Source organism: Heterocephalus glaber, unplaced genomic scaffold (genome assembly GCF_053883595.1).
Source record: "Heterocephalus glaber isolate CG9 unplaced genomic scaffold, H.glaber_assembly_v1.0 deba00001720, whole genome shotgun sequence".
Classification (NCBI taxonomy): Eukaryota; Metazoa; Chordata; class Mammalia; order Rodentia; family Bathyergidae; genus Heterocephalus; species Heterocephalus glaber.
This window is the reverse complement of record NW_028258433.1, coordinates 27,649-53,607: the sequence shown is the minus strand read 5'-3', so window position 1 is coordinate 53,607 and position 25,959 is coordinate 27,649. Positions and strand designations below refer to the sequence as shown.

General features: G+C 37.6%; 1 protein-coding gene across 3 annotated transcripts in view; it reads left to right on the top strand.

Moving 5' to 3' along the window:
- Positions 1–25,959, top strand: part of LOC147821667 (vascular endothelial growth factor receptor 1-like) — a 98,484-nt gene that overhangs the window by 58,952 nt on the left and 13,573 nt on the right. For all 3 annotated transcript variants that reach the window (XM_087199544.1, XM_004854799.4, XM_087199543.1), the window contains exons 9-11: positions 1,111–1,280; positions 2,023–2,182; positions 20,354–20,468. In XM_087199544.1, coding sequence (XP_087055670.1) covers positions 1,111–1,280; positions 2,023–2,182; positions 20,354–20,468 — 445 coding nt within the window. The remainder of the gene's footprint in view (positions 1–1,110; positions 1,281–2,022; positions 2,183–20,353; positions 20,469–25,959) is intronic.

The window sequence follows — 25,959 nt, the reverse complement described above, 5'->3', positions numbered from 1 at the left end:
TTAATAGTAATTTGATGGCCAGAAGGTACATTTACTCTTTTGTTGTAAGTGTACTCTCATCTGTTAATGCTGATTTATTCAATAACCAAGTAGCAAGAGCTGAAAAAAATATTCAACCCACTTTCAAAAATGCTGTCCTGTAACAGGAACTAATTTAAATTAACACTAAAATGATGCTTACAATCACAAAATACAACCTCATCATTTTAAGTGCTTTAGAACTGAGACTCATTAGTAATGGGAATTGATTTGCAGGACTGTGTAATACAGGCATGATTATGAACTGATAACACTTCATTATTTTACCTTTTTAGAGAACACAATAAACTCTTACCCGAACAAAAATGCTCATTTAAAGAACATTGGACTGAAAAAAAACCATAGGATGTTAGAGTTAAAAGGGATCTTTGAGAAGCTGAGGTCACTAAGGCTCACGTTGGCCTCACATTCACCTGGCAGCAGTTAGGGGTGGAGGCCACTGAACATCCAGGCTTCCTGACTCTCACTTCTATGTGCTATTGGATGATATCAAGGCATTGATTCTATATTTAAAATGTTTTAAAATTATTTTAAGTTGATAGTTTGTTTTGTGCCTCAACAGTTTTCCTAAGGGAAAATATCTTGATTTCACTATAGTTTTGCTATGAAAGGGACAACTGGTGTGACCATTTATATAACTAATAAGAACTCCACATGAGACCACAATAGGAATGTCTATTTTTATTTTTATCTGGAGAAGGAATCTAGTTGATCTGACTTACAATGGCTCTTGAACTGCTCATGGAACCTCATGGGAAACTGAAAAATATCTCGATGGAATTAGAGCCTGTACCTCTAAGTTAACAGGTCAGAGTGGCCACTGGCCTCCCTGTGGATACATTTAGTCACCACTTTTCTTTTTTCCTTTGGTTTACTTCTTCTTTGCCAATAAATATGAAGTAGTAAATAGTCTAAAAACCATTATCTGCTTTTACTGAAATGTTAGTACTCAAAAGTTTTAAATCAATGATCAAAGGCTCAAAACTGATTACCTGGAGCTCACAAACTGAATTGCTATGTGATATTGGAGAAGCATGGGAAGTGACTTTCTGACCATGTTTTGAACAACAGGCTGAAAGATGGGTCACCTGCAACAAAGAAGTCTGCTCGTTATTTGGCTCATGGCTATTCATTAATTATCAAAGATGTAACTGCAGAGGATGCGGGGAATTATACAATCCTGCTGGGCATAAAGCCATTAAATGTGTTTAAAAACCTCACTGCCACTCTAACTGTAAATGGTAAGTTTATGGTTCATACATTCTTTGGGCTCTACTAAGGGGAAAATTAATGAAAATTAGTCAATTCAAGAGTCAGTATAAGGGGTTGGGGATGTAGTTCAGTGGTAGAAAACTTGCCCAATATGCGTAAGTTGCCAAGTTCAATCCTCAGCATTGCCAAAAAAAAATAAACCTCAAAAAAACAAAAAACCCGCAAAAGTCAGTACAACGATGTCAAAGAAAACAAAAATTTAAATAATTATTTTAAAAACCACTTCTGAGGGGCCGGGGATTTAGCTCAGTGGTTCCAGTGCCTGCTTCGAAAGCAGCGCAAGGTCTCAAGTTTGATCTCCGGTACCAAAAAAAAAAAACCACTTCTTTTACCATCATAACTATTTCATGTTTGCTTGTCTTCCATGGGCAACAATGTTTGTTATTATAATCATAATGTATATAACATGGAATCAAATTAATGTTCTCAACATTCTTCTAGTTTTTTTGTCTTTTTTTTTTTCTTTTTTTGGTACCAGGGATCAAACTCAGGACCTTGTACTTGTGAGGCAGGCATGGGCACCACTTAGTTAAATCCCCAGGCCCAGAACACTTCTAGTTTTTAAAAATAGGCATTTTCTTGTCAAAAAGGGTCTATTTGTGTTTTTGTTTTCCTGATATCAAGACCAGTGAGACTGTGGCCCTTCATGTGAGGCCTTGGACAAAGTCAGAATGCCTCTTGACTTTCATCTTGCTCTTCATTTCCTTCCAGTGAAACCCCAGATTTATGAAAAGGCTGTGTCGTCATTCCCAGAACCAACTCTCTACCCATTGGGCAGCAGGCAAGTCCTGACCTGTACCGTCTATGGAATCCCTCAACCTACAGTGCGGTGGTTCTGGCATCCCTGTAACCATAATCATTCCAGAGCAAGGTAGGGGGAGTTAGTTTCTTGAGTAACTTTCAAATATTCTTTGGCTACCATAATATTATTTAATGGACACAGGTGGGAGTTTACAGATAGAACATGTAGTGTGTTTGGGGAAAGACTTTGCCTACTTTGGAAACAGGTAGGCAACAGTTATTCCTCCTTCTTGAAGATTGCCTCCCTTGTCTCCCTGTTGCATCATTTTTCTCTCTAGTGTGCCATTTTAGGAACACAGACACAGAACTAAGGTAACCTGTGAGCTCTTACTTGCCCAGGCTGGAACCTCAGTGCTTGCTTCCCAGTTGAGACTCTTCAGACTTTAGCTACACCAATGTGTTAGTTACACTGGTCTTCCCATTTTTCACTGGATGATCCACCATCTTCCCAGCACTAATGATCACTATGTTTTATCTTTGAGGGTTTGCTTATGTTTTTCCATCTGTCTGAAATGGGGTTCCAACCATTGTCTGCCACGTAAGATGTCCTTCTTTATCAAACTCCAGGCTCAGTTCTTACATCACCTTCTCTGTGAAGCTTCCTAACTGCCTCATTCAGACTCATTTCTTCCTCCCAGTATGAAAAACATGTTGTTCACACCATTGTTAATGTATGCTCATTTGTCTGTAAGCTATGAGCTAACTGCTCTGTACCTAGGGCTCCCAGAGTATGGCACATAGTAGATGCTCAGCCTGTATCTGCTGCATGAATACTTCCCTACCCTCCCTGCACACAAAAAATTTCCTTGCATGTCTTAGTGACTGAACACTGTTTGCTTTTTCCCTTTTGTCTAGTCTAGAGAGGTGGTACCAATGATAGTTCAGGAGAGCTAGGTTGAAGAACAGGAATAGAAGCAATAGGGACACCAATAAGATATTATTGAAACTAAGAATTATTATTATTATGCCAAAATATTTCCTTTATTGCTTTTAACTTTCAGAGTGTTTGGAAGGATAGCTATTAAAAAAAACTAGTCTGATAAAAAAAAATAAACAAGGCATAATTCTAGCATAAACAGAAGTGCCTATTTGGTGTTCTAAATTCTTCAATTTCAAGTCTTCATCTATGTCTCAATCCTTTGTTTAGGGTGTAGTACACTGATAGTGGAAAGTTACTGGTTAGTTATGGAATTCCTAGGAAGTAGCTATTTCCACATATGTCTGACTTGTCATTCAAATGTCTTTTTCTAAGAATAGAAATATAGAGAACTTGCAAATCTTGGATATCTTCTATACCACTGTGGATATTTCACCAAAACATAGTGAGATCTGCTGAGATTTTGTATTATTTTATTAATTTCAGGCAGGCATCCATATTTGTGCTAACTTGCAAATAAATTAAAAATAACTAAAGTATTAGGTTAGGATAAAAGTCTTAAAACAGCCTTGTAAAGATATTTTAAAATGTTGTTTTGACAATGATATATCTAAAATTTCAATTTGATGCTTACTTAATTTTAGTAGTAACTGTATTAAAAAATAATTATAAATGATAGAACACAATATTATAAATTTGAGGTTTAATAATGTAATAAAATATGATTTAGGGAAGGAGGCAAGCTGAAGTGAAATTGTAAATATTAGCTACTTTTTCTATTTCTCTGTGGAATGTTGGATCTTTCATTTTATGGAGTATACTCACCATTGCCCAGAAAGAGGTCTTATTCCTTTTGGAATTTCTTCAAGACCCAATGTCTATTGACCATTTGAATTTTTCTGTTAAAGCCATTCATTTTTACTACTCATAAGACAGATAAGAAATGAAAGCTTACACTGTTACTATGCAGGCTCATTTCAGTGTTATTGCTCGAAATTACCTGCCAACAATGTATATCCAGGAACAGTTCTCACTCTAAGTGAGCAGGTTCTGATCCAGTCACCTACCTGTGGGAGGCCCAGATTTGACTCATGGGGGTTAAATCAGCACACTCAACTTGAAAATATTCTGAAATATGCATGAGAGCTTTTGTTTACAAGGATACTAAGAACAACTCTAGTTCACCCTGTCAGAAAAAGAAAAGCTAAAATTTACAGATAAACGAAGCCTACTTTAATTACCAATTTTTTCAAATGTTGTTATATAAATGTGTTTTTATATGCATAAATTAACATATTCACTTGTAGACAGGATTTTTCATTAGCAACATAGGAATTATGAATGTTCTATTATGCTTATTTTGAGCTATACAGTAAAACTTGTACAGTGGACCAATACATGATCTTCTAAAGAACCTGGGCAACTAATACACATACATTACTCTTCAAAATGTAGAATAATTTTTAGTGTTTAAATCTGAGGCTCTAGTCAAAAGGGACATCTATAGTTGGCCATACCAAAGCATTAGTTTAGTTTTGAGGCCAGACTGTCTTCATTTAAGGAACCCAAAATTAATAACTGGTTTAATATGTTCAGCTAGTTTATGTATATAAGTTAATATAAGAAGTTTAGACTTAAATTGTTCATGTCCTAGAATACGATAGATATGTAAGTATATTTTAAAACCATCAGAACTACTGATCAACCAGAAACTTCCTTCTTTTAAAAAAGTACAAATGAGCTATGTTTTAACTAAGTAATACTGTGGGTTTTCTTCTGCCTATAATTTGTTCTGATGAAACATTAGTAAGAAGTCCTGTTGTGGTATTGCATAGTACAGTGACTAAAGCTTACAGTTATGTACTATATATCTCAAAAAGCTACAAGAAAGGGTATTGAATATTTTCACCATATGAAATGATAAATGTTTGAAGAGATAGATATGTTTAAACTGATTTAAACACTACATAATGCATACACATATTGAAATATCAAACGGTACCCCATTAGTATGGACAATTCATTTTTTAAGAAACATTAGGAATAAGAGGGGAAAAGGATGGTTACTAAAAAATCATGTAGCTAATAAACCAAGAGGGAATAAGCACAAGTTCTCCCTTTTACTTCCCTGCATATTTTGGATGGTAAGGTGGTAAGAGAGGTGTTTCAATGTTTAAAACTACTAAATTGTTAACATGAAACGAGGAGGAAGTTTGCCATTTTTCTGGTAGAGACTTCTAAATAGATACTGGTAAACTTGCTCTGTGTTAGGCTGGCACAAACCTAGGAAGCAGACATAGGGGTGTTAAATTTCTAGTTCCTCTCACATGTCTATAGTTTCCAGCTTCTGATCCTATAAAAATAAGATAATTAAACACACTTTATAGACAGAATATGAGGAGTAAATGAGGCGAGCATTTACCACACTGTGCTATAGAAATACAAGGCTGTAATTATTGATTGAGAGGTGTATATTTCAAGTTAAGACCCAAGTTCCTTAGAATGTGAAAGGAAATTTCTATTACAGAACTAGTTTCACAACAATGAGAAATTGTACCAAATATTTCTGGGAAATGAAGAGAAATTGTGAAAAGTAAAATATTGCTCTTCTTTAAAAATAGAAATCTGGTAGGTCTGAGGGGGAAACCCTGTAGAATTGAGGAAAATATGACTTTGTTAGCGGAAGAAAAAATTAAGGAACTATAGAAGTGTTAGGCAAAAGTAAAAGAAAGAATAAATAGAAGGCTGCAGTGGGATAATGAAGTAACTCTCACAGGTCACATGGCCCTCCATTCACTTATTTCCAATCATGGGAGGAAGTGGTTCTGCCCCACAGATGGTTAAGGCTGGGTGGGGCAGAGTGGTATGTGGGGAAGCTGCCTGTAGTTTGGCCAGTCCACATTCCATTTGTGGGACTTCATGCTTCCCCTGCATTTTGAAGAATGGAGTAGGGACTAACAATTCTCCAGACCCATGAGCTACTCTTGATCTCAGAGATGATCTTTGCCATACCACTGGAAGAACTGTTTAGATAAGATTCGCTAGGGCAGGGAGGTTGGCCTCTAAGGAACAAGTGACAACGCAGGACTGCAGGGAAGGGGTCTCTCCCTAAGAGATTTGAGGATCTCAAGAGAGTATGGAGAATGGACAATCTGGGCATCATTTGTTTGTGCTCCAGGTTACCAGTTCAGTTTTCTCAGGAAGAATCTTAAGATGTTAAAAGATTGCTTTTATTTTTGTGTGGCTGAGTACCAAAGAGATGCCCATGTGACTGACTGGAGCATGTTATGCCCGAACTGGCCTTTAAGCTCACTTTCACTAGTCCCCACAAACACCAGATGGCCAGTGGGCTTTGGATGGCTCATCTTTGCTGGCATTCTCTATTAGCTCAGGTCCCCTCTCGGTCAGTGTCCAGAGCTACCTGGTTGGGTTTTTTTTTTCTTTTTTTCAACCTAAGCTTAGTTTATAAATGCTGAATGTGTCTTGATCTTTAGTATTGGAAGTTCACTGTCTCTGTCCTTCAATGAATATAGTTTTGTATTGAGAACAAGCATTTTTAGAAGCAGACCCCTTTAATTCTCTCTCCCCATCTAACTGTCGCATATAATTTCAAAGTAACAACACTGGTCAGTTATAATAGATATAGTTGCAAAATATACAAAGGCCCTTCTGGTGGAAAAACATATTAGGTAACATTATAAAAATTTCAGTTTTTTTCAGCTGTGATAGCCAATAGAAATTTTTAGGGAGAAATCTGTACTGCTTGCATTGCATTAATATTGCTCACTTTATATAAACCAGTTTTACACTCTGGCAGTATTCAATCTAAATGTGTAATGTCAACCGTTTTGTCATCATATAAACATTTATTAGGTACCAATCGTGTGTAAAACATAAAGACAAACTTCATTTGTTGTTAGAATTATTTATTTTTAATTGCATGAGATCACACCTATTTGGTAATTACTTACTTATTGGAGTAATATATGTACTCAGTCTTGGGGTTAGAGACCTGAGAATCAAGGAAACAGGTTCTATTCTTGGCATGCCCCTGACTTCTCTATGACCTTGTCCAGTTATTTAATCTGTGCTTCCATTTCCCCTTCTGTAAATGGCAACTTCCAGGCTTCCCTTTTCCTCTAAATCATAGCTATGAAGGAGTTAAATGAGGAAATCACTTTAAATTACATTTCTTCTTTTTTTAAAAGCTTGAAATTTCCTAGTTGTTACATGCTTATATTTCTCTTCTGCTTCTTATAATTTATAGAGCAATTTGATCATTAACTTCGAGGGTTAATGCCAAATTAATAAACACTTGAATTTATCAAAGTAGAATACTTATAAGAAAAATCTTACATGTAATGCTCTGTGAATAGAATTGATTTAGTGATTATTTTGTTAATAATTACCAAGTAAGATAAAAATGGAGGGCTGGGGAAATAATTCAGTGGTAGAGCATTTGCCTACCATGGTAAGGCCTGTGAGGGCCTGGGTTCCTTCTATCCCCAGCACTGCAAAATAAATAAAAATTAAAATATAGAGAAATAACACACTAGCCCTTCCACCATTGGGGTCAACCTGTTATTTTTTTAGTGCCAACCTGGACCCACTCTGTCAGCCTTTGTCCCTGACAGGCTTCTCCTTTTCCCAGCTGGCCCTAAACTTTGCTTGCTTTATTTGGTCTTTGGCTAATAAGGCCCCCTCAGGATGTGAAAAAGTGTTGGGTTCTCAACTCCTGGAAGGTTGAGGGGGTAATCTTCATTACTTTCTTTGCTAAAATGGTTGGTTTTCTAATAAAACCCCACGAGGTAAATATAGGCCCTCAAAGAGGTGCTTTCAAAACTCTAAGTAGGTCAAATCTAGAATCTAGAATAATTACATACTTGAGAAGTTAAAGAGGAAATAATATACCCTGCCATTCTTGATGACAATTTGATGTCACATTTCTGAAACACTCTTGGTTTGCCCCAGCAGTAAAGCCTTACAGGGGTGTCTAAGAGGGCTGAGCACTCAGGACTAAATGCAGTTTGCCCTTTGCTCCTGTGGGAGGAGGGGTGACCTACAAAAGCCAGGCAAGGCAGAGACCTCTAGGAACTCTGAACAAGCCTTGCCTAATTGCATTTCTCTATTGTTTGCATTTGCATATTGGCAAGAAAAGCCCAGAATCATTAAGGAAGTGTTGGGCATAGATGATTTGGAAGAACCATAGTTTTGTACATCAGTGGGGTATGTAAAATTAACAGGACAAAACCAAAACAATTGTTAATGGTAGTTAATTAGAAATGTCCTCAAGGATCCAAATTGAGTTGACTGCCGTCATGAATGACTATTATTTTTATGCTATAATAATTTTATGTCCTATATTTTGTTTTCTATATACAAAATGAAAATTTTAACCTGTAAGTTGAAAAAGTCAACATTTTCTGGGGGTAAAATAGGTTACATGGCTAAGGAAAACAATAATTTAAGATCTTTTCTTTTGGAAATATGATTACTTACCTCATATTTTAATATTTACCACATTCTTCTTAAATATATTTATAATTTATATCCATGTGTCTCTTAATGTACATTAAGAGCTTTGTAGGCTTAAGGCAAGTACACTACACAAATAAGATCTTGAACAAAAGTAGGAGTTTAAAGAAGACCACTTGACCAGAGCCCACTTTAGCAGGACTTTAAGACTGAACAAAGCCAAATAAAACTGGCCATCTTATACAAGAGGTTTTCATCATGAGCCAAACATGAATGTTCACTTACTTACTAATGAGAAACTTCTTGCATTGTGTTATATAATTACTGGATGAGAAAGTACATGCTGCCCGATGTGATTGTTCGGACAACAGCCCTTATTAATATTTCATACAAAGTCCTGAAAACAGAGCGTGAGTTCACTTGCCAAATGCCTCTTTCGTACTTTCCTGTGCTTTGTGAGGTTTTCCTCTTTTTTCCACTCTCCATAGTAATACAAGTGAATCTGATGAGTTATTGTTTCTAATGAATTAAGTCTCCTATAATTGCTATCAAACATTTCATTATGTATTTTAAATTAAACCAAAAGGCTGACTCATAGGAAATTTATGCTGGATGGTTTTTATAGAGCTCTTGTCAGCAAGATTCAATGTTAGAATATAGAAATAGAGAGAAGACGGTGACATAAAATTTGCAAAGACGCCTTAAAAAATTGATAAAACCTCTCCCATTTGGGGGGCCATATTCACAGACTTTTTAAATTACTCCAGAAATTAATAGCCTGACACAAGTTTCTTAGGTAATAGATAAGTAGGCTAGACCATTTATAAAAATATGCACTTATGTTTAGACATGTACATTTTTTTGTTTATCTCAATTTCCTTGGTAGGCTGTTTCTTGAAATATGGAATCTAGTCTATGGTTTTAATGTAAACTCAATGTCTTTTAAATAAAAAAAATAAAACAGAGCCTGGAGGATCAGGAAGATAGAAAATGTATAGATGATTTAGACAGTGTGTGTTACAATGAGCTTCTAGCCACTAGCCCTTGTTTCTTTATGCTTTCTCTAGAAGCCCAGTAGGATGTTTTCTCATCATCGATGCAATGGTCTACTGAGTCATAATAGCTATAATGGATTTCACCAATGTGCCCTTTCTGGTGCTGAAAGCTGTATTCATCCCTGTACTGGTCAGCTTTCCCACTGCTAAGACCAAATATCTGACATGCCCAACTTAAAGGAGGAGAAATTTATTTTGGCTCATGGTTTCAGAGGGTTCAGCCCATGGCTGGCTGGCTCCAAAGCAGGAAAACCATGGTGGAAGGGCTTAGTTAAGCAAAACTGCTCACTTCGTGGCATAGGGGAAAAGCACCAGAGAGGAAGGGGCCAGCAATGAGATAGTCCTCAAGATCACACTCCCATTACCCACCCAGACAGAGGGATGCTTTCTGAATCTGTGAGGCATCTTTTAATCCAGTTGACAACCATGTCTAACCACCAAAAGCCCTTTATACACATTATCATTTAGTCTTCAACTTAGTATTGTTTGTAATACTCATTAATTTCCCTATTTGCCATAGAGAAACTGAAGCTCAGAGTGTTATTTCTCAGGTATTTTCAGATTATGGAATAAAAGGAGAAGAGCAAAGTAGGTGGCGTTGCAGAAGGTAACTTTTCATTGGTGTCTGACGGGACTGCTCCGAGTGAATTCCTGTGGATTTCCCTGGAAGGAGCAGAATTCCTCCTGTGGACAGGTTAGGGGAGCCCTGGCCTATCCTGTTAAGTTTGCTCTTTTCAGCAGTGAGTTTAAATTGAGCACATCTCTGGAATTAAGAGTTGAGCTGGGGATGGGAAAGGAAAGGAGAAAGAGGTTAGCAACAATTCCGAAAATTTGGTTCAAATCACACAGTATCTTTGGGAGCAAGTGATGACCGGCAGCTGGTAGCTGATGACAAGTGATGCAGTTTAAAGGAAGACCATGGAGCAGGTAGGCTGGGCCCTAAAGACAAGAGATAGATCGTGAAAATTCATATGGAGAGAGGGACAAAGAAGGGACGGAGCAATATGGGGTTCAGTATGGATTGAGGTGCTGGAGAGGACATGCCAGAAGACTATTTTGGGTGACTCATCAGATTTGGGCTGAGAAAAAAATAAAAGCACAATTGGAAAAGCAAGTTGGGACCTGACTTGGAAATTTTAGAGTGGAGTCGATCATTCACCTCAGCCCATTTTCCCTGGCTGTTCTGCAATCTACTGACCAGAAGGCTACCTTGGCACTTCTTCAGATCGATGGCCTTTTACAGCTTCACTACTGTGGCTGTACTCACAGGCTGTTCTTCAGCATGCATTAGAGGCACTGAATCCCTGAAACTCTTGCCTTCTATATCTGAAAATCAAGGCTTTGGAGTTTCACTCAGGATTTTAAAAAATAAAATTAAAATTCAAGAATGCACAGTATTCCATGTTCCATGTGCCTTATCATCATCATTGAGCATTATGTAAGGGGGCCACTAATTGCTGCCTTCTGACAAATCCTCCCTTGTAGATATGAAAAAGACCTCAAATGAGCAAGGTGAGTAAAATGTAACTGTATTTAAAGACCCTCAAAAGCCAAATAGAAGATTATGACTGGTAGAAGACATGTGGCCTAGAATTTTTATTTTTATTTTCTTTATTGATAAAAGTTATTAAGCACTTACCTATGGGATGTTAGGTACTTAGTATGTACTTTACACACACACACAATCTCATTTAATTATCATTTAATTATAACAAAACTTCTTTGAGACAGACTGTAAGAATCCCCATTTTTCAGATCAGGCACCGCGAATTCAAGGTCCTTGTTAAGAAGCAAATCCTGGTGATATGTCAGACTACAAATGAGTGGCCTTCTAGCCCATCATCAACCAGATGATTGAAAGCACTTCATCTGTCACTACCAGCATGTATTCTGTGACAACTTAAATATTAAAACGAGGGATCTTTAAAGCTTATGAACCAGGAAACAGGTATATTTTAGTTTGGTTTTTGGTTTTTTTGTTTGTTTTTTGAGACAGGGTCTCACTATGTAGCCCAGGCTGACCTTGAACTCATGGCCATTCTCTTGCCTCAGCCTTCTGAGTGCTGAGATTACAAGTGTGTGCAGCCACACCCAGCAGCAGGTATATTTTAAGAAGCCTGTGTTGGTTGGTGTTGTGATGCATGCCTGTAAACCCAGAAGTTGGAAGGCTGAAGCAGCAGGATTGCTAGTTTGAGTCCCACCTGGGCAGCTTAGCAGGACCCTGTCTCAAAATTAAAAATAGGAAGAGCCAGGAGGCAGCTCAGTGGTAAAGTGCCCCTAGGTTCAGTACTCACTACTGAAGGAAAAAAGAGGAAGCCTGTGTTCAGACAATAAGAAGCAAATTTAGAAGGTGTTGGGATACCGAAAGACAATATAATCTACAGCTTAGCGACATGGGCCCTGGAACCTGAGTCCTCTGCTTCATACTCCTTTCTACCAGCTGTCAGATTCTTGGCAAAAGCAACCACTTCTTTGAATCTGTTTCCTCACCTATGCAGTGGAAAACAGCACTGACATCAGCGATTATTTGGGGGAATAAAATGAGATAAAACATATGAAGTACTTCACCCTGTGGCTGGCCCATTGCAGGGGCTAAGTTTGTTTGCTAAAAGTTGCTCAGTACTTTAGGCAGCTCTGTGACTGCACTGCAGAGCCACTTTCCTCTGAAGTGGCATCGTGTACATGCTAACATCCTGTGAATGCCAACAATCAGTAATCTTGACAAGATGATCCGTGATGTTAGGTTACTGTTCTTCCATACTTGCATCTTTGGACCGGTCTTCAGACTACTGTGACTCTTGCTGGTCCAAGTGGGACCAGAAATGTTAGGCATTTCAGATTATTTATAAGAGTTACAGCAGCCTGGTTCTCCTCTTGTCTGTGAATTCTTCCTTGGCTACTGAATGCTCATTGGCTGAAATCTTGTTCAGCCCATAGTAGGATATTGCTCTTGTCATTTTACTTGCCTGTGTTCAACCATATTCTGGTATTTTTTCATGAATTTGACTTGTTTCTTTAATAAACACAGACAGTCCTTAATAAAAGGAAGTAAATTATGTACTTTCAGGGGGAAATGGAATGTAAGTGAGACAGTTATTTTAGAGTAAGATGGTGCTGGTAATTATGAGCCAATATTCTTTCCCAGCCTTTGCAAAAAAAGAAGACAACCACCAGTCAGTTTTCTATTTTCCATCAGACCAGGAAACACTTCTTCACTTGTCAGCATCATTGCTAAGATTGAAATTATTCAGGACTCTCAGTTTGTCAGGTACTGACATGCTAAGCTGTGTTTATCTGGGTCCCCAACAGATCCCTTGTCTTCATTAATATTTGTCACTGATGGCACTGATGGTGGTGACATAGTGATTAGTTTAGGAGGCATGTGAGCTTGTTCAGTGGTCACTAGCACCCCTTTTTTCAGCACATTTGAGTTAGCTGATGGATGGTAGATTTTATACCTGACATAAGGGTGGGCCCATTCTTTGCTAGGATTCACTCTTCTGAACAGGCAGTTAAGTGAGCAACAGACATGTGCCTTGCTTATCTACTGTTCGCCAGGTGGATGGGCTAGGTTCTGAGGCAACAATGATGAGAGACATAGTCCCTGCTGTTAAGTAGCTCTACATGTAGGCAGATAATAAAATGACAACATTACCAATCTGTTCACTGTGTGCCAGGCACTGTACTAAGTATGTTACCCAAATTAACTCATTTGGTATCACTGTAATATTTGCTGATGTCAAAGGGATGTTCTTTAATTCTTTATTTAAATTATTTCCCTTCTGTTTGCTTTTTAGCTCTATAATGAAACTAGCAAGAAATGATACCATGTTTTTTCCCCCCTTTGGAGTTGGCAAAGCTAAAAACATATCCATTCCCAAAGAATTCGATGTGGTTTACAAAAAGTATAATACACAATTGAGCAACTCTGGACAAAAGGAGAAACTAGTATAAGACAGTATAGCGTCATAGTCCACTTGCTCCTTGCTGAGAGAAGATTAAGGAGTCTATAAGGTAAAAATGAGCCAAGAGAAGTATAATCATTCAGGGGGCTGAGATCCAAAAGAAATGAGTTCTCTTCTAGTCTTTGGGATATAGGGATAAAATCCTCAAGCATGTTTCTACCACACTGAGTGTGTCACAGGACTGATAATTCCAGTACCCTCAGTGCAGGCCAATGGCAGAACACCAAAGCAGAATTTATTAAGTGATTTTATGGGCTGTGATCCAAGGACAAATTTTCAGAACGATTCAAGAAATCAAAACAAACTGCAAGTCCTCTGAGCAATTTTCTGTGCCTGTGAGTCCCATAATTGGGCTTTTGCTATCAGGGTTATATAATTAGAAAGTTATAAAACCATTATTTGAACTCAGGTCTGGTGGTTCTAAGATCTGTTCCTTATGCTAACCTTGTCCCAATTCTGAAGGCATCCTGGATATTTCAGTATTGACTGCTATATACTAAGTTAGCCTCTGTCTTCCTTTTCTCAAGTACAAAATACAGTGATAGCTTGAAATATTCTTCACTGAGTGATTGGAGCTAATATATATCTTCAGTCTCCTTTGTGAGTGTGGTGAAGGATATTATTTGTAGCCATTCCTAATAATTCCTTAAAGATTTTTTATTTATCAAATCACCCTTCCTCAGTCAGCTAGTCCTTCACTAAGAAGAAAAATGAATAAACAAAACACATTCTTTTTGAGGCTCTTATCTGGGTGTAACCAAACAAGCACCCACCCATTCTTTTAGCCTCCCCATCACCCAAGAGTGGGGCTGAGGATTCCCTGGCCCTGTCTAAGGCTCTGTGAAGGAGATGGGGAGGTGGGGGAGGGCACTGTTAGAGAACATGCTAGAAGCAGAGGAGGGGCGGGAAGCAGAGGCTGAAGACAGGCCTTGTTCTGAGTGTGAATGGACGACAGCCCTCAAGTGCAGGAAGCAGTGCAAGCTAAGGCGCTCATGAAAAACGTCTTATCTAAACAGAGGTGACCCAGGACACTGGATCCTCTCCACCATTGTCGGAGGAGCTGACCCAACACCTATGATCCCCCAAATTCTTTATTCCCCTCCCCCTTTGAGATAAGAAATGATTCAAGGTGTCACAAGCTCTTTTACTACACAAGTTACTTCTCCAGAACTTCTCCAGAGTCCCCTCCACCTGACCCTGTGACCACCCTGAAGGCCTAGGCTCTTTGCCTGCAGCAAAAGGAGCAGGAACCATTCTGCCTAAGCACTCTTTCCAACTCTACACCCTCTTCTGCCAGCATCCTCCCCTCTATATTGTCATTTGTTTTATGAGAATGTGAGAAGAGGGGAAAAGATAGTGTTTCAGATCCTATTAATCTGATGGCTCAGATACACTCTCACGATGTTTTGACACGACGCCCACAGTAGCCGAGGAGTGTTTACATCAGGGCCTTCTGCAGGATGATGCACTAGGATGGGGAGGCAGCTTTGGTTATGCCCTTGGGCTGGGTTCCAGGTGGTCTTTCTTTTCTATTTTTCTAAAAAGACATTTTACAGCCTTGATTTGCTCTTTATTACTACTCTACCCTTTTGTTTCCTAACTTGAAATGCTTCAATATTCTTTACAGATTCTAATCACAGTTAGCACGTGCAGTAAAAATCCCATTTACAGATAAGCACAGTTTACACCAATCCTCAAATTTCATCATCCAAAAAAAGAACAAAAAAGAGGAACAGTATTCCTTCTTGGGATTTTGTAGAACTTTCTAGCTCATTTTTCCTAATTAAGTGTCCTTTAAGTATACACTTAACATATACATCAACTCCTAGGCTATGTCCCAGGCTCCCATAGCTGTCCGATATTGGGGTACTGGGCACCATCCCCCTCAACCCTGAAGCACTCTTTAAGAAATTATAGTTTGTAATAAAGCAGGTGACCTTCATCTCAGAACATGCCCACTGATCACGGAGACAAAATTGTTACCAGGAAAAGAAAAAGTTTGTGTTTTTAAAAACTTTTGTCAGGAGACTTTAAAAAATGATAAAATTGGGCTGGGGATTTAGCTCAGTGGTTCTGCCGCCTACCTCGCAAGGACAAGGTCCCAAGTTCGATCCCCGGTACCAAAAAAAAAAATGATAAAATTTGTCAGCCAAGAGAAGGAAGAAAGTTCCTATAATACTAGCATCAGAACATTTTTATGACCTAAACCAACCAAAATTTATTTTGAAAATAATAAAGTTTTCTTCTACCTCTTCCCCCTACATGTTTCCCCTAAAGGATATCTTATTCCTCTTGAAAATGAAAATTTCTCTTGGTGGGTGACTTTGTAGCAGTCTGAATTCAGAGCACCCCCAGAGATTTTCTTTGAAACAAGGAACTCCACCCTGGGAAGTATGACAGAAAAGGTTTGGGAGGTTCTTTGGGAACAAAGTCCCCTGGTGACTCTAATATGGTGGAAAGAGTTAGGAGTCTGGATTCTACTCTCAGCTATGTGAACCTGAGCAAGGCATCTGATCTTTCTGGTTCTCAGTGTCCTAACGAGTAAAAGGATTTGTGAAATGGCAACGGTAAGACCTGCTTCACTGGGGGACTAAGAGAACTAGCTGAGGCAAAATGAATGTGTAAAGCTTCCAGCCCAGGCCTGGTGCAGTAGCAGCTCAAAAACAGCCAGTTTCCCTTCAGCCAGAACAGAGCAGAAAGAAAAGTCAGCTTCCATGTCTTTTATCATAAGGTGAGAGGGGATCCTTAAAACAGAACCAAACCTTATTTATCTTAAGACTCTGGCTGCAGAATAGACCTTCTAGGATTGGTGTAGTTACTAAACGGACAAGAAATCAATTACGAAATGAGAATTGATTGTATACTAAAAAGGAATCTTGAGTACCATAACAGGCACTGTAAACAGGTGGCAGTTTCTGAAAAGGCTAAATGAAGAGTTGAACCACACTGCCCAGTTCTTCAGAGAATAATTCTGGCCTCTTCACCCACTTCTAAAATTGTCATCCAATTCTGTTATTTTCTTATATAAGTCACTTCAAATAAAACACAACTACCACCAGTGGCTACAATTCACCCACTCTCCCTTCTGATTCTATCAGGTATAGTAATCCATCTTTTAAAGAAAAGAAACTATGGATCTGAGTTTTAGGCAGGGCAAGGGGAGAGAAGGCAGGGAGAATGAAGAAAAATTTTTAAATCATTATTTTTTTTAAGAAAGCCCTAAGAAAAACCCCAGGTGAACATAACAGGGTACCCTGGGTGCAGACTGTGCACTGTATTGGGAATGCTGCTATGAAAAGGTGAATGGGGAGCTGAGTTGAGTGTGACAGAATGAGCTCTAACACAGACTGCAATTGCAGAATGTGTACTCGCTGGACATTCAGTGTGTTTTGGTTGTATAAGATGGGGAAAAGTGACCATTTTGAGGATTTTAAAAAGACATTAAATCCTCATTGCAGTAATGGTGTTAGTACAGTGACTATTTCAGAAGCCTTTCTTTACCCAGAGAAACATTGGAAATAATATGTTCTTGGTAAACAATGGTAATAAATGGAGATTCATGTCATATATGGCCTAAGGGTTAAGTGCAAGATTCTAAAGTGAGCCAGAACTGAGTACAAATTCTGGCAGCCATCAATTTCGTCAGGAAAGCAGATTTGACCTGTGTTGGCTTTGCCTCTTTCTGAGTGTTCAGACTGCCTTTATCTCTTTTTCATCACAGAAGAGCCAAATAATTTAGGAGTGTAGAAATAACAGGGCAAATCCATTTCCACTACTGGAGAACCAAATTAAAGCATGTAGGTTCTAAGTGTCATCTACATATATGGAGAACAGCCCTTTTCCATTATGTGTCAAGACGATTAGTACCTTAGCCCAAATGCAAGACTTCTCCAGATGATTCAGTTGGAGTCAAATAGATTGACATGTTGCATGTCAGGTCCCAGCTTTGTGTTGAATACAGCTGATTTATTTTTATCAGTCTCTGGTCCTAAATTAAGTTGTTTCAACTCCAGAGCAGTTGACAGAGATGACATGGAGTACACTTTTACCCTCACAATTTTTCTCCTTTCACTGGTTATAAATACCTCCGTGCTATTGTGCTTGGCATGCTATATGCAAATGGAGGCAGGAGTCCTAAAGCTCATTAGGAAAGGGATGAAGGATTGGAGCATGGAGAAGACAGTACTGAGCTGAAGCTGATAACAGTGGCCTTGTCCAGAATAGTGCATGGGAGCTTTCTTATCTCGCTTTGGCAGGAGGTGCTCTGGGCTTCCTGTGCGAAATCAGAAGTGAACGCTGCTTTCCTCTTGTTGTTCAGTTTCCTCCCCCCTCAAGACGGTTCCCAGCACAGTGATTATCTTTGCATCTTCAAACATGGCACAATCTACTTCCTTAAGGGCTTGATGTATTCTTAAGACTTAGGCAAACTCCCCTCCCCCTAAATCTCTTTTCAAGTGCTGTTACAGAGTCAGGCTCCTAAATGATGTTCTATTTTTATGGTTCCAATTACAAAGGGAAAAATAACAGGCCCTAAATTAGAAAAGAGTCACAGAATCTGTCCTTTCATTTGGAGGGCCTGGCAATAAGCTGGGCCTATGGTTTCTGTACCAGGGCCCTGTGTAGTTTGTAACTGCCCTGAGAGTCACAGATAGGGTGGCTGTTGCGGGGAGGGATGTCAGAGGTCGACAGCCCCAAGTGAACTCAGACAGCAGTCTCTGTTTCCCTTGGGAAATGCCTTGACTTGTTTTACTCTAACATATTTCTTTGTACTTCTGAAAGCCAAATAATGTATATGAAATTCCAATCTTTGACTAAGGCCTCTCTTGTCTTTGTCATTGCTTTGGGGAAAAAAGAATGAACCCTAAAGCCTTCGCTTTCAGGTCACAATCCCAAATGCACACACACATGTCTAAATCAAATACAAACACATTATATATACTCGCGTACATGCTGAGGCCATATAAAAGGTGGGAAGTCAAACAGTAACGCAAGGTATGGATGTTACAGTCTAGCAAACAGAGAATATTGATGACAGAAAGTAGGGCAAAATGACTTTTATATAATGATTTTAAAACTATTATCAAAATGTTTCTAGTAAAAGAGAAAGTATATAATCTCTTTGGTTCAGTTTTTTCTGCTAGTCAATAAGACTTAAAATGTTCATTTATCTTACCTGATGATTATAAAGAATAGCTAGTAGAAATTCCAGAAATTCTTTAAGGAGTGGTCAGCCTTATTCTTTTTAATTTTAAATACTGTAATCTAATTGCAAAAAAAAGGCATTTTTGTAACATTTGGAGAAATCTGACACACGGGATAGGTGTAAACCATGGAAGTATTACTAATTCTGTTAGGTATAAAAGTAGCATTGTGGTTCTATTAGAAAATGTGCATAGTTTTAGAAACACCCACTTAGGCAGACAGCTAAAAATGATATGAGTCTGGCATTTGCTTTAAAGATACTTCAAAAGTGAAAAAAATAGGTGCTAGTAAGGAAAATGAGGCAAATGTTGATTAATGAAATCTGGATGGGGGTATACCTCGGTGATAGAGTACTTGCCTAATGTGCAAGGCCCTTAGTTCTATCCCCATCACAATACACACACATCCACACACGCACACATAAAATCTGGAGATAAGTATTTGGTGGTTTATCACATTGTGTTCTCTTACTTATCAGTAAGTTTGAAAATAATAAACAATGAAACTTTTTCTAGAAATAGAACATATCAGGTACCTCGTGCTTGTGCATATGTTTACGAATGTTTGTGGAGTGCTGATTACACACTAGGACCCTGCTTACCTAGAGACACTGAGTGAATAAGTAGATGTGGCTACTGTTCCCCTGTGACTCTTGGTCCAGAAGGCTTCAGAAGCAGTAAGTAAACACTGAGAAGTTGGCAAGTGCTCTGAAGGAAGATGTTACAGGACATTACATGTAAGGGAGGGACCCTAACCCAGCAGCCTGAACATTTAACTTTCTGGGAACCATTTTCAGCTCAAGCAACAAAGAAGAATATTAACCAAACTTTTTGTGACCGACACAAAGTCTTTTATCTTAACCCTGTTCTCACTTAATTTATTCTCCACTCGCTTTCACATAAATCATCACTGCTCTTATCTACTTAATATCCACTTAATATTCTTTCTGGAAGTAAAATTCTTCCTGGCACAAAAGTCTCCAGAATCTGCCTAAGACATGCACAATTCAAGATTAACAAGCTTTATAATCACCAAAAGTTCTAGTCTAGAAGGTAAGAATGCAAAATGATGAAATGTTTAAAATACAGAAAGACTTCACAGACCTTAAAGATAAACATCACCACACTGTTTTATAATTAAACACTTGCGACCTAACAATGTCAAGAGCTTTCCATGATACCCCAAAACCTGAAAGAAATAGATTGAATTTAGTAATTACCCCAAGACGTTTGTTTCCAGATGCACTTAATTAGCCCTGAAAAAATTAGCTGTGCAACTGAGTATTCCAAGTAAAAGCCAGCCTTTTATAGATGTGAAATGTTGTTATTTTCTAAAGGTTTCCATTCGTTAGCATAATTTCCTTTTCCCCTATGTCTGCATGTTATTCCCACTGGGAACTGATTAAAGTCTAGACATTAAATTTTCTAATATATGCATTCTTTAATATTTAGAACAGGAACGATGTATGGCAGCATACTGTGGGGTTTTATTCCATATTTGCTATTTTTTAATTCTGAGGATGAATATAGGAAAAAAAAATCAAAAGAAAAGATGATTTACATAAAATCTGTGCTTAAAATCTGAACACTTACTCAATGGTTTTCACTTACTACCATTTACTACCCCAGGCTGCAAAACAACATTGTAATGACCTATTTTTTTAATAGGTATGACTTTTGTTCCAAAAATGAAGAGTTCTTTATCCTGGATCCTAATAGCAACGTAGGCAACAGAATTGAGAGCATCACTCAGCGCATGGCAGCAACAGAAGGAAAGAATAAGGTATCGTTTGTAAATATGGGTGTGGGAATATTCTAAAAATACATACTTATCTCCCAGTCTTAGGTTTATTGGAACCAGAAGCAATTCAAATGCTCAAACAAAATTCAAGGAAAAGCAAGACAATATCTGAGACATGTCTTCATGGGGACATACATTAACAATACTCAAACTGGTATATTCTCCAGCTGACCCCCAGTTCTGAATGGAATAGATAGAGCTGAATCCTTGAACATCAGATTGTTCCATCAACGGTTCTCAATCCTACCTGCATATTAGATTCATCTCCCAATTGGCATTACATCCAAACCTCCAGGGTAAAGCTGGGGACCCATAAAAGCTTCCCATGTGATTCTAGCTTATAACCAGGTCCGAGAATCACCTTCACACACAAGTGGGATCCCAACAAGCAAAAGCTAGTACAAGTCTTAAGGCTAAAACTGAATATTTCTGTATCATTAGTTATCATGTTTTTCTCTCTCTTTGCTAAGGCAAAGCCTAAGCTGGGTTATATAAACACACAGTCTATTAGGAGATCTCAACCTAATCCAGTCTAGCAGACATTTGTTTTTCCTGTGACTCTTCCTCTATTCTTCATTTTCTACTACCCTAACACCCTTCTGAGCTTCAGCCATAGCTGACACCCTGTGAACCAAGCGAGCCTCACAGGACTGAAAATCTAGTCACTCTTTCTCTGTTGAACTAGAAAAGAACACACTTAAAAGTTGCTATCATGAGACACAGGAATAGTGATACTTTAAAAAAATCAATCTCTTGCTGAAATATTTATTTACACATGCATATCTTGATTTTGAGTAGGGATTGTTAATATAGACACTATTGTCTGCTTGAGTGTTATTTTACCTATATTACCTATTAACAACTGTATTCTTTGCATTTGAAGATTTAAAAAGTATGGAGCATCATTATGTAGGATTTAACAAGAAACAAACAACATTTGTATTTTTCATTATGTAAAACCTTTTAACATATGCTAATATTACCATTATCCTTTGGCAAGCCAGGGTGGTTTTCTCCATTTTGAAGATAAGAAAAATGGGGATGATAAGATGATTAACCCAAACTCACACAGTTTAGAAGGGTAAATGAGAAACTCAAAAAGTCTTCCAGTTCAAAACCAAGGGATGTCACGGCTAACTTAAGCCAATGCAGAGATTAAAATGACGGTGGCTAACATAATAATGTCAACAGTCACTTGTCAAGGGTTTAGGAACACTTTTATAGCTACAGCAGTAGCTGTAGGTGGTTTTATAACTCTTTTTCTCTAACACATATGAACAGGAGTTGAAAAACATTCCACGATGTATAACCTTTGATGAGAGAGCAATTTAATGACAGAGATAAGGGAAACTCTATAAACTTTAAAGTTTAGTTTGGGTGATATTACATTGGGAGGGACTGTCTCAATTTATTAGCAGTGTGCAGTAAATTAGTTGTCACAGAGTACTAGGGAAATTTCAAGATGTCATTAGTAGTCTCTATTCATTTCGCCTTTTCCTGACCACATTGAGAGATGGATTATTTACTGCTAGATATTCATAACAGGAATTTATGGTATAATTTTAGTAGTAACTTCTGGTATCTTATCCATAAGACCATATAATAGGAAATAAAATGAAAAATGAGAAAACTAGATTTCTAATCAGTTTGAACCATAAAGTAGTAATGAATTCTATGTGTAATGTATAAAAAAAATGGTAGGAATAAAGTAACAAAACTTGACTGAGATAGAAGAACTTCCCTAATTTTCTCATGTGGGCCTGAAACAAATGTACTGTCTTATAACTTTGTAGTTAGGAAGAAGATTTCATGTATACACCTTTGCACACAGTTAGGACTTAAACCGTCTGATCCGCATTCAGGAGCCCTGGGGTAAGCTCTGCCCCTTTATATCTATAAAACCACTTGCAGTCAGTTTCTCTTTCCTGGAATTCTCTCCTCCAAAATGGCACTAATGATATTTGCCCTACTGAGCTTCCTGTTTTAATGATGAGAAGAAATAACATGGTGAGAAAGCCCTTTAAAAATACTACTTTAATAAAATGCCGGCCATGTATCCTCTAATATAATCCCCTAAACTGACTGCAATCATATACAATCAAGATTTTAATTGTTAAACAATTACTTGTACTGAATTAACTTTTAATACTCTTTCTAAACAGCATTGCAAAGGTGAAATATAAGCAGGTGTAATAGTAACACGTTAGCTTTAGAGCAAATTGATTTCATGCTCTTCAGAAATTTATTTGGGGGAATTTACTGCTTTTACTTTTGTATTAACTAATTGTATTTTTGTGTGTTAAAAAAGGTAACTTTCATAGGATGCTGTCATGGAAATTTCACTATTTTTGAGCTGTATGAAGTGCTCTTTACAATTGAAACTGTTCTTTTTTTCTGTACATTTTTAGAAATTAAGTCCAAATTTAGACCATGACGATCCCCCTTATTCACAGCCACATAGGCAGCCAGGCCATCAGTGCTCCTCTAGGCATCAGGCACACAGGACTTACACTAAGGCACCTATTGCATTTCAGGGACTTGCTTTCTTTGTTCCTTTTTTTTTTTTTTTTAACTCAAGGAAGGTTATAAATGAAAATCAAATTTAGTTTCTTTATTGGCAAGTTTTGGTCCAGAATTGTGAAATATGAGTCATCAGCTGAAGTACTTTATCGCACATACGGAATGTTCATAGTTTACATGAGTTGCCAGATTCTTGGGTTTATGGATATGAATTAGAAAGTAGAAGGAACCTTGTATTAGAAAAAAACATTATAGCATTAATTCTGTAAGGCTGGAGAATCATGATGATTTTAATGTAACATTTCCACTGAAATGAGGGCCTCTTGAGTATGTGTACTGTATGACAAAAATCCATGACTGAACTAATACTTATCACAGAATTATAGCTTAGGTTTTAATTCCCACACAGTCCCCAGTTTGTTCTCATTCTCATGTTCTATTTTCCCATCAGTTGGCTCTAACGTACCGACCTACATTAATTTTAGATTTCTCCATGACCGTTATATACCTATTTTTATTTCTCCCTAAAACACTTAAAAGCAAGTTATATTAGAAACATCCAGAAATTAAAACCACTGTTCCCTATGTAGACTTCTTAAAAACTAGTACTGGAAATTAGGCTGAATGATGCATCACCCCATTCATTCATTCTGTTCTGTGATGTTCAAATGACATTGAAGTACTAATGCCTAGCAAAAGGGAAGGAAGGAAGGAACTGGAAACTTCAAGCTTTCAGTACTTGACGACAATCTTTGAGTGTTCTGAGTCATACAAAAAAATCCAGGGAATAGACTAGAAGGATGTATTTCTAATATCTAAATCCCTGGGCTCCTGACACGACACCCCCAACACAGAAGTATTCCAAAGTAGTAAAAATAAGGAGCAAAAAATATGAATCCTTCAAGAATGTAGAATTACACCGGACTGGAAACTTCACCAAAAGTTTGCTTATCATTCTTTTTTTTTTCTTTTCTTTTCTTATAGTGCTGGAGATTGAGCTATACCTCCAGCCCCACAATTGAATTTTTTAAATGTTGTAAGTTGGTGTGTTCATCCTATGTAATGGGGCAATGTGAGTTTTAAGTAGATGTGAAAGAATTGTTACCCATTACCTTTTCACTAAGAGGAACTTGGGTATTCTAATTTTATTTTAGCACTTCAGGGGTTTTTCTATTCCTCAGTCCTCTTTCACTTATTTTCAATGTGGAAAATGAACAATAATTATAGAAGTAATAGAAGTAGGTATCTTTGAGAGTTTCTCTTGTTGTGCTCTATAAAATAAATGATTGTGATTTTAAAGATATGTTACAACTCAAATCCTTGGTACTTTGTGTTTTAAAGTATTACAGTGATATCTGGGCCTCTGAATGTTATGCTATTTTTATTTTTTTTTCCTTTTGAAATGATAGTTTGGGTTGTAAGCATTGGGAAACAGATTTGTCCCTTGAGCACATAACATTCATACATTGACACTTACTGTGATATGTGTCGTCTTATAGTTCAAACCAAACAAAACCAACCTACAGCTCACGCTTGAGTTCCTTTCTCTAACCACATAAAGTTTAAACTGTCAAGTATTTTCTTATATTTTATGAAACTATGTTTTAATTTATAATTTTAAAATGTAATCTTTGGAAGAACAGAAGCAACCTAGAAATGAGATAATTTTTAGTGAAGTTGATCATAGAATAAAAGTTTCACCTTATTTTTAAATTTTCTTTAATTATAACCTCTTCATTCATCACTCAAATTTTCACACCATACATTTTATCAGTTGCAAACCAGCTTGGAGCTTATGTAAAATACTACCAAAGAAGAAAACTAGCATTTCTATACATGATAGCATTTAGCTTATGGCCCATCTCTGCTGATTAAAGGAGGAATTCTCAAGGAAAAACCCAATTCAAAGAGTAGGCAGAACTTCACCAATAGGTCTGTTACTCAATTTAAAGGGTTTCAATGGAAAAAATCAATTTGATTTAGAAATTCAGAACCCAGGTACTTTAGTTAGACACAGCTGGGCATAAGTTTTGCCCAGGCTGACCTGTGGCCCTGCATATCTTGGATGAATCAGGTAACCTTTATAAACCTCAGCAGTCTCATCAATAGAGTAGGGCAGTGATGGCAAACTGTTTAGAGCTTTCAATGATAACAAACAGCTGGCTATGGCACATGTCCCATAGGTTCACCGTCAGTGAAATAGGTTAATATACCCATCTCATAGGGATATAGGGAGGATTAAATGAGATAACACATGTACATTGCTTTGCATGCTGTCTGGTGCATAGCAGAGGCTATATAAAGTTACCCAGAAAACAACAACAACAACAAAATGTCCATGATCATCAATATCATTTTCTACTTCTATTTTACTAGAAACTCTGGTGAGGAGAATACTAAGGTAGGCCTGACTATATAGAAGGTGTCTTGCTTTGGAAGGCAGCATTCAGGCAAAGAGGAAAGATTTGAATGTTTTCCTGCCTCCATGGTTCATCCTCAGACATCGATTCAAATCAGTTCTAAGTACCTCAGCTTTATTCGCTGAATATACAATTTTGTCGGAGCCTAAATGTATAGCCATTCCCAGATCACCTACACATGACAAATGTGTGCATGTAAATTGACTTTCTCTTGTCATGAAACCCAGTTCTTGTGCTCATTTGCTGAGTTCAGTGAAAGCAGCATCATTTTAATAGAAGCTCAAACACAACTTATAGAGGCAAGTAATTTCTATCCAAATTTTCAAACATTCCCCAGCCAACAAAAATAGCTTTCCACTTAGTTACTATGCACCAATAAACTAGAGAACTGAAATAAGTTTCTACTTGGGCCCCTTGGGATAAACACTAGAACTTAAAAACAGTGCTTGAGCTGATGTGACACAGAGGCTTCATTTGAGCTCCTTGCTTCAGAACCTATTGCAAATTGCTTTGCAGCACAAGCCTGAGATTTT